A 9,846-nucleotide genomic window follows, 5' to 3' on the forward strand; every position below is an offset into this window, starting at 1 on the left:
GTATTGCAAGGCATTTTATATCTAAGGCAGATTTGCCATGAGCTCAGTTCTACCAGAGTAGCAAAGCTGTTTAGTAGAGCTCGTCTCTTTTCATCATTTTATGTGCAAATGTTATGAGTGCCCACCTGACACTTCCCCCAGATGATCGTCATTTGACAAGTAAAAAATACAAGTGGAAAGAGGCTGTTCAGGTTTTGCATCAATGTTAAAAGACCCTAATCTGTCAGTTTTAAATCACAAGCTGTAAATTTACTATTTTAATACTAAAAAACCTTTATACTGAAATTTTCAAAACTAAGCTTTCAAATGCATTTTGTTTCAGGCCACTGACCTGGAAACTTAAGGATTAAGTCATACTTCAGTGATAAGTAACCTACTTCCTTGTCTTTCGACACTGGTGGCACTGGGCAAAGGCAATGTTGCAGAGCCAATTAAAAAACTAAAGCAACACATTGCCAACTGCAGTCAGGTGGGGTAGTTTCAAGCCTCCAGCTGAAGTTCTCACAACAGCAAACGATCACAAAATACTGTCAAGAGACAGAACTCCACAGAAAAGGAGGAAACAATTATGAGGCAGATTAGGCTGTATTAAAGAACATCACAAGCTGAGCCTCAGAGGGAAACAATCACCAAGGGCTAAGCATAGACTAATCAAAAAAGATTTTAAGTGTAAAAGAAATAGTCTAACTTGGGTTTAAAGTAACCTAGAATCTTGTAGACTCAACTTGCACACATTAAGCTGTAATTAAGCATTGTTAAACTTGAAACTCATCACTGTTACTGGTAAACAAGTGAGAGGAAGGAACTGAAAGTTAGTGTTAACTGGAATTTTAATAACTGTACTTGAAAGCATTAAGCACTTTAACCCCGAGATCAAGTATTATTCCAGCTCTGCTCATCAAGGAAACGCTGTTGCTTCACTCAGCATGGGCAGTGCTTTGAGATTAGAGTCATTTGCACATATTAAAAGTCTTAAAAAAAAAAAATCCATGAGGCACATTCATGGATCAACAGCCCACTTCCCTCCGCCCGCTTCCATAAAGAAATCACTGCTCAATACCGGTTTAAGTATAATTTGAAGTTTTAATACTAAGATCTTCCCGTTTCTCTGAAGCTCAGAAGCCTGCATGCTAACTCACAAGGCCTGGCAGCTGTGGGTACACGACACTCAAGCCTGGTCTGCACATATGCTCGTGTGAAGGCGACGGTTACTGTGCTGCAGAAGCTTCCTACGCTCGTAGCAGCTCGTTAGCAACACCACTACAGAGTTTTGATCTTCTCCAAGAACTGGCCCTACGCTAGTGAGACAAGGAAGAACACTGTTTCCAACACTTTCTTAGAAGCCAGCCTAAATTTTCTTCCCCATCGAAGCAGAGCCTGCCATGCTAAGCAATCTAGCCCAATCAAGGCAAGGCTGGTTTTTGTATAAGCTTAAATGTTTAATCAGACACAGTTGAGAAACCTTTCTAGAATTTAATATAAAAACATTTTAACATTCCATTAATGTAAAGTTGTGCACATGTTGAGAAAATTGTCATCTGAAAGAAAATTCGGTCTTCAAATATCTTTATTGGAAGGCCATGCACTGCCTTCTGGTACTGTATTTCAAATCACTGTACATTTACTTTGAAAACACTGTCTGCATTTTCTAGTACAAAAAACTAAAAATTGTTTCAGGAATGTAGAGAAATATTCAACTTAAATAGCGAAAAAGTGCACCATAATTACTGCTGCACTGCAGTCATTTCTGCGTTTCCCATTTTCTTAAATAACTATCCTGGTTTTGATAACACACAATATAAAGAGCAATTATGAAAAACTGAGACATTTAAATTACACTAAGTTATTGAGAATAACTTGTGGGCATGGGGTAACCTATCATAGGAGCAGCACCAGTGGCAGGGTAGGCGTACTGCTGCTGGTTCATGCCATTGTGCATGTTGGCAATGTTGGAGCCGTACTGCTGCTCGTAGCCGTTCTGGTACGCTCCTGCGGGGTTACCGCCCGCCCTGAAGCCAGCCTGCATCCCTGCAGCTGCAAAGCCATTCCCAAAGGGAGTTCCATTGCTGAAACTCTGGGCACTGTAGGCCCCGTTCTGAGTTTTGGCTCCGAAGTCTCTCTTGCCTAGCGCGCCATAGGTTCTCTCAAAGTTCTCCCTCTCTCTAAAGCTACTAAATCCACCCCTTTTGCCCGCAGAGTATCTGTCACGGCGATCCCCTCGGGAGCGACCTAGTGAGAGAGACAAGACAGTTACATGGATTACAGAGGCTGCCCGAGTTCACCTCATCACCTTTCCTTTTCTGGCCCAGCAATGCAAATCTACTCTGAGGACAGTCACACGCTCTCCCTGTAACACAAGTGGTGGCATCCAGGCAAAATGGCACTTTCACCTTGCCAGCAGGACACTTGGGTCCATCCACCTTTCCAAACCGTGGGAGAGAAGGCCACAAAACTGAGCCCAAAAGTGTTTTATTTCTGACCAAATCAGAAGTGCCTCTTTGGCCAGCGCTAGCCATAAGTGCTCCACAGCACGACCTGGGAGCATCTGGGTGTTGTTTTTTGTTATTGCTGTTTCTAAATACCTTCTGAGGTCACCATAACTGGTAACTAAACCACCTTCCACATCCATTTTGGAGAGAGGCTGGAGGTGGAATTGGAGTTTCCTTTTTGTTCTCAGAGGAAAGCTATGCACACTTAGATCAAGAAGAGCACTTACCTGACCCTCTGTCTTCAATCAGCTGAAGCAATTTGGGGTTGATGGCTTGATTAGCCTCCCGAAGCACAGAGATGAGGTCATTTACTTGCTTAATATTGTTAGGAGTAAAGAATGTGTATGCTGTGCCTGTTTTGGTACTGCGGGCAGTTCGTCCAATTCGGTGGATATAGTCCTCTGAGGAGTTAGGGTAGTCATAATTGATGACAAATTTCACATCTTCCACATCTGTAAAGTGTTGCAGTGTGGCAAAAGGCGAAGTACAAAGTTTTGCACACCACAACAGCCAAATCGAAGATAAACATTAGACAAGAGTATTTAAAAGGGAATAATGGCTGCAAAGAACAGTGTTAGAATCATCCATTTCTGCAAGAGTATTGTGGAAGAGAAAGTAATGCACACTCCGTCTGATCCCGTCTCATCACCCACCCTGTGAGCCAAAACCTTACCATAAGGAGTATGCATTTGCTTGTCATTCCCAACTCAAGAGTCCCCTTTACAAATCATCAAGTGACATCTGAAAGCTTCTTTGCAGTAGGGCCACTAAATCTCACAGCAGCCTCTTCATGTGCTCATTTGAGGACCTTAGAGTAAAAACATACAAGGTCCTTCACATACACACTCATTAGAAGCTCAAAAAAAAAATGGGCCACACTGCTCGTCTTGCCAAGACCTTTGAACCGCAGCTGCAAGAAAAACATACCTGTCCCCCCAAAGTCACCAAGTTGTTTTTATGCACTGTGTCTCGTCTAGGCAAGCGCTTCCAAGAAGCCAGGGTTCACTTGAGAATGTGTCTCTCTCTGGCAGGTCTCGACATGACGACTATGTATAGGTGGAGGAACTCCGACTTTCAAAGGCATTGAAAAGCCATTGCTTTCCTGCCCCACTTGTTAAAGTGAGAGGTGGACTTTTATTCTCAGATTTCATGTGCCAGTACTCACCAATTTGCACAAGGCTTAGTACGTTTTAAAGCTGCTCTCTCCATTTTCATGGTTGAAAAAAATTTCATTGAACATTGAAGTTTAAAATTATGTCCTTCAACATTTCAAAAAAACTCACTGAAATTCAAAGACCCACAGATCACAGCAAACAGTATGCACAAAACTAACAGTACTGCACCATGGCAAATCATGCAAAGCATGGAGAGAAGAGAAATACCAGGGCAAAGTGAACTGTGAATGAAACTGCTTATTTCATGAGAGAACAGTTTATGGGGTAGTAGTTTAAAGGATGATCTTTGCCTTTTGAAGATTACTGGCACACAATGCTCTCAGTTTTCACCTCTCTATTTGACTGGAAGCAGCCAGCCGATCATTTCCACTAGTCCTCCATCCCCCTCGAGTCCTCCGATTGTCATGCCTAGGCCTTGCCACAAAGACTGCACCTTTATGTGAAGAAAACTTAGAAAAATGCAGAGGTTAAAGAAAGCAATAGACTTTCTTTAAAAGCTTTGGGCAACTGGCATTACGAGTTGTACTAACCTAGACCTCTGGATGCAACATCTGTAGCAATCAGGATTGGTGCTTTCCCATGTTTGAATTCTGTAACACAAGAAATGAATCAGTTCCTTCCTTCAGTAACACACAGAAGATGCTTTGCAGGAACTCTGCAGAAATTGCTGAAATACTCACCATTTAGAACCCAGTCCCGCTCCTGCTGACTTTTGTCACCATGAATACCCATCGCTGGCCACCTGAAAATACAGAATTTGATTGACCCAAGACCATCCCTTCACGTGGGTTCTGTAGTCAAAGACAGGGCTACTGGCAAATTGCAAAGTTAATCTGAGCTTCACAATTAACACCCAGTGTCCCTATTTGACAGTTTTGATACCACAGTTAGGAATCAAGAGCCCACTCAGGCCGGTCAAGGTGGCTCAGTGAAGTCCCAGCTGTTACTCACCCATCTCTCCTCATCTTCCTGGTGAGATCATCACAACGTCTTTTGGTTTCCACAAAAACAATTGTTTTGTTTTCCTTCTCACTCATGATTTCCTCCATCAAACGAATAAGCCTGTTATGAAGAGATGATGGTTAGAGTTCAGATTGATTTGCACTGTGCAAGTTTAAACAGTCAGATTTGTAGATTTTTAGTAGTCTCAGACTGGTGTCAAAAATCCATCAAGACAAATTCATTTCACAGTTCATAAACTAAAACTGACCATTAGAAAACACAATGCTTTGCCCCCACACACTGCTTACTTGTCATCTTTCTCTACATCGTGGCACACATCCACAATCTGCAGAATGTTGTGGTTTGCACTGAGTTCCAGTGCACCAATGTTGATGTGCACGTATTCTTTCAAGAAGTCTTCAGCCAGCTGCCTCACTTCCTTGGGCCATGTGGCACTCCACATCAGAGTCTGCCTGTCAGGCTGGAGAAGGATTAGGTCAGTAAAGATCAACATATAGTCGGGTCAAATGCCAAACCAAAAAAAACCCCAGGCAAGCATGAGAAAGTTAATTGAGTTAATTGCATTGTCCTTACTTTAATAAGCACAGGGGCATTTTTTTTTTATGCAATAATGATAAATACATGAATTATTTATACTCACTCTAATCTGATCCACAATTTTTCTGATTTGAGGTTCAAATCCCATGTCAAGCATCCTGTCAGCTTCATCAAGGACAAGGTAAGTACACCTCCTGAGATTGGTCTTTCCAGCTTCTAAGAAGTCTATAAGTCTTCCAGGTGTTGCAATGCAGATTTCCACACCTAAAATCAAGCAGTCCAGTCAGCTGAAGCAGCTTTCACATGACCTCAGACAGATGTGCACCAGGACTGATCCATACCTCTCTCCAGGTCACGGATTTGTGGTCCCTTAGGAGCACCTCCATAGATACACGTGGACTTCAAGCGGCACGCTCTGCTGTACTCAGCAGCCACCTGCTGCACCTGCTGGGCCAGCTCACGGGTCGGGGCCAGCACGAGACACTGGAAACAACATGCCCAGCTTTTAGTCCAACACCCGTTGAAAGGTGGGAGTCTGACTAGTTTTGAGTGGAAAGTTTGTCACATATTCCTTCAGTGCCAGAATGACTGGATTTAAGAGGCCAAACCAGCAAGCCAAGTTACCTGGCATCTCAACCACCACCAAACGCTGACCTATGCCATGTGCAAAGATAGTTGAAAGTCCCTGGCTTCCAGGGGATAGCAATTTCCAAAATATAACATCTAGCCCTGTTCTACACTATTGTATGGACAATCCAATCAGAGCTTATAGAATCTTCTTGGAAGACAACATAACAGGGAACCACTTTAGTCACCTACAGGAACACAATGCAGCTATGCACTCTCATGAGCATGGACAATTTGGACTGTAAAAACCAGTCACATTCCCTAGAAGTTAAGATCCCCTTTCATTCAGGAATACTCACAATGGGCCCATCTCCTCGCTCCAGGAATGGCTGGTGATTTATATGCACAATGGCAGGCAGTAAGTACTGTTTGGAAGAAAGAAAAGTCTCGTTACAGTCTCTTCCCAGAAGTGTTCGGCCTGCACTAAAGCCAGGCCACACTGTCACTGCTGAAATTCAGCAGTATTCCAGGCTACAATCAAAACTTACAGAGAGAGTTTTCCCTGATCCAGTCTGTGCCACTCCGACCATATCCAATCCACTCAATGCAACAGGCCAACCTTGTGCTTGGATAGCAGTTGGTTCAGTGAAGTTCTGCCTCTGAATTACTTCCATAACATTTGCTTGAAGAGAAAATTGAAAATATTAACTTAGATGCTGCCCTAATCCAGCCTGAAGAACAAGAAGTTCTGTGAAACAGTAAACTGGTCTTCACTTACCAGGGAAGTTAGCTTCATAAAAGTTGATAATTGGTTTTGGACAGTTATGGCCCCTAACAGTGACCTCTTTGCTCGCTCTGTACTGTTCAACTTCTTGCTGCAAAACAAAACGCCCATTATTGGAAATCAGCTTTGACACCAAGGTTATATTTTAAGTAAGCCCATGTGTGCCTGCTGGGCCTCATGACCCTCAATGTGTTTGCACTTTCTGTTTACTTTTGCTGGAGTCAGATCAGGTACGTACCTGAGTACGTCTAACTACATCAGGATGTTCTTGATAGAAGTTCTTCTCAAATTTGGGCAGCTCATCTAAATTCCATTTCTTTTTTGTAAGTTTTTCCCCAGGGTTTCCAAATTTCTTTCCAGACAGAGGTCCACCTCTACTTCCTCCAAAACGGGGGGCTCCAAACCTAAGGAGAAAGAATGTAATGTAGAATCCAAGAGAAACATTTTGGTCTTCTTATACCAGTTAACCACCATTTTTGTGGTTCACCCTGTAACTTTACAACCTGGATGTATAATCCCTACCTACTTTAATATACTGAAACTTTAAAAAACATACTTTAAGCTGCAGATGCCACAACCTGCCTTGCTACGATTCTTATTAAAAAGCTAAGGTAACACGTCTTTGCATTTTCCAGAAAATGCAATCGAAAGGCAAGTTACAACAGGTAAAGCAAGGCCATAAAACCTTTGCATTACCCCGTGATCAAAATGGATTCCCACCCCGGTGACACTCCCTTTGCTGAAAGCGGGCAGGGGCAGTTATGAAACACTGGGATAACTTTGCCATAGACCGTTTTTTTTGTATCCCAGAAGACACACTTCTCTGAACAACGATAAGGCCATACGTTTTATTAGCATTTTAGGTTCGGTCCCTGTGTTGGAAGCATGCTGATCTCCGACGCCCCGAGGCGCAGCTCGGAGCCGTGCGCTGGATCCGAGCGCGGGGCTCCCTCCCCTGCCCCGATCGCTTCCCAATTTTGGCCGGGCGGCCGCCGGGAGCGAGATCCTTCCCAGCACAACACAGCGCTCCCCGAGCGGCCGCTGCTTCCTGCCAGCGCTGTTTCCTTTGTCTCTCATTTCTGTCTACGCCACATTTTCCAGCCGCTGCCATTTTAGAGCCGGGGCTGGGCGGGGGGAGGAGGAGGAGGAACAAAGGCAGCAGCAGCACAGCCGGCATTTTGATTCCCCTCAGCCACCGCATGGCGGGGCCGGCCATTAACATGCCGCTTACACAACACAAAAGCCGGACGCCGCGGACTCCTGGCCGGCACACAGCCCGAGCCTCGGGAGGGGGAAGGGAACGAGGGGACCGCCATGCCCGAGCACGCTCCCGCTATATTTTCCCCGGGGCCTCCGGCACACGCCAAACCCACTGACCACACCAAACCTCCCGCCGCCGCCGCTGCCGCGGGCTGGTGAACCGGGCTTGCGGGCATCCGTGTTCGAGTGGGTCTGTCCCCGACGAGTCGACGCGGTCGCCAGTTACTTCTTCCCCGAACATAAAAACAAAAAAAATAACACTAGAAATTCACCAATTAAAAACCATACCCTCACCGCGCCACGGCCGCGCGTCCCCCTCAGCGAGGGTCTCACGACTGGCGCGGCCTGCTGCGCTGAGGTAGGAGGAGACCGAGCCCAGGACCGCCCCGCCGGCCCACCTTCGCGTTGGCCACTAAAAAAGCACGGTCCCTCCCCCCGCCGGCTCTCGCGGGCGGCAGCGCTGACGGGAAGGAGCTCAGGGTCCCAACCCCCGCCCCCGCCGCCATTCTCTAAACGGCTGAAAAACAACCCTGGAGCCCGCACGGGCGAGGCTCAGAGTCCGGACGCTGGCGGCGGCTGGGCGCCGGCCGGGCCCCGCGACTCACCCTCTTGTCCCTGTCGCATGACATACCCGGGCATGGCGATGGTGCGGTGGCGAGGCGGATCCCAGGTCATTAAGCGGTGACGAAGAGTTGTTACGATCGGGGCGGCCGCTGACGGGGGCCGCTCACTGTGGCGCGCGGCCCTTCGCGACGCCGGTTATATAGGGGGTGCGAAGGGGCTGCCGGGAAGCCGCGCGCGTGACGTCACGCGGGGCCCCACTCCCCGCCGTTATGTATATGTGGCCCGAGGCGGCCCCGAGGCCCCGCCCTTTTCCGCGTGGGCGCGGCCTCGGCTCGCCCGACTGACCGGCTTTGAGCTCGCGGCCGGAAGTTCCCCTCCCCTCGGGGGCGGTGCCTGCGCTGACGTCACTGCCCGCAGCGCCCCCTCCCTCCCGGGAGCCTCGTTCTCGCTCAGGGGTCCCGGCCTGAGGGGTCGGGGATGGAGGAGATGATGGAGAAGATCGAGATTTCCCCCTCCATAATTGCAATCTTTCGACAGCCTTTCGACGCCGCTTGGCTCCTCCTGCAGTTTTTGACAGGGCAGACCTGGAACCTTCCGCCCGCAGTGCAGCTCCTCGAGTTCTTATAAATCCATATACAGTCCATGTGAACTGCTTGTGAAAATCCTGAAAGGGCTTCCACACATAAAGCTCAGGGTCGAGAGGAGCCTGGGCTTTTAACTAATAACTGATACTTCATGTTAGATAAGCCACATGCCCACCTGTGACTTTCTCTCTTGGAAGGACTTGGATATGCAGATCTTCACCATGGCGAGTTGGACTCACAGTAACTGATCATTAAATGCTTCCTAGTTCTTTTAGGCTGTTACCCGTTGCTGTTTATAAATGTTACATATACGTGTCTGTAAACAGTTACCACAGTGTTATCTTTTCGAATTCCAAGCAGGGCCAGTAACCCGACTCAAAGGTCACTCGGGGTGCTGCGCTGAGGGGAGGCTGTGCTGGGCAGAGGGCAGATAAAAACATCCAATACTCCCAGTGGACACTGAGTTTTTCACCTGCCCAGCTTTGCCAGGTAAAGAACAACCTGAATGTCCGGGTACCTCAGGCTTTACACACACAAAAGCTGAAGTATAAACACCAGCAGCCACCTGTTCCAGGCAGAGAGGGATGAAAACCAAAACAACATAAGGAAGAACTGCCATAACAACACTCTCCGTTTATATCCTCCCACCTTCTAGCAATCCGTGATATAAGGCTTTTCTGAGACAAAAATAACTGCATTCGATGGCCATTTCTTCACATTTTGGTTCTATTTATGCCCTTAGCTTCTAAGATACCATGACAATGTGTTTCACAGTTTGACTGTACGCAACCTGAAAAACATTTACTTTCATTTTCAACATATTGCCACGTAAGAAAAAAGGACACAAATCAAAATGAGTTATTAGAAATGGTAATAATTTTCTATTTATTTATACCCTTTGTGGACATTAATATCTTGCAAGT

The 9,846-nt window shown here is 46.5% G+C and overlaps 1 protein-coding gene across 1 annotated transcript; it reads right to left on the reverse strand.

The window, feature by feature from the left end:
* Positions 1–1,063: 1,063 nt before the first annotated feature.
* DDX5 (DEAD-box helicase 5) lies at positions 1,064–8,447 on the reverse strand. Its single transcript, XM_029960030.1, has 13 exons — positions 8,407–8,447; positions 6,754–6,919; positions 6,510–6,606; positions 6,280–6,413; positions 6,091–6,156; positions 5,506–5,647; positions 5,268–5,428; positions 4,915–5,087; positions 4,616–4,726; positions 4,345–4,406; positions 4,195–4,254; positions 2,717–2,941; positions 1,064–2,229 (listed from the first exon to the last, which is right to left on the reverse strand). The coding sequence occupies exons 1-13, from the start codon at positions 8,412–8,414 to the stop codon at positions 1,844–1,846; spliced, it is 1,791 nt and encodes a 596-aa protein (XP_029815890.1). The 5' UTR covers positions 8,415–8,447; the 3' UTR covers positions 1,064–1,843.
* Positions 8,448–9,846: the final 1,399 nt, after the last annotated feature.

Source organism: Manacus vitellinus, unplaced genomic scaffold, assembly GCF_001715985.3.
Source record: "Manacus vitellinus isolate BGI_N305 unplaced genomic scaffold, ASM171598v3 scaffold_24_pilon, whole genome shotgun sequence".
In the NCBI taxonomy this organism is placed as follows: Eukaryota; Metazoa; Chordata; class Aves; order Passeriformes; family Pipridae; genus Manacus; species Manacus vitellinus.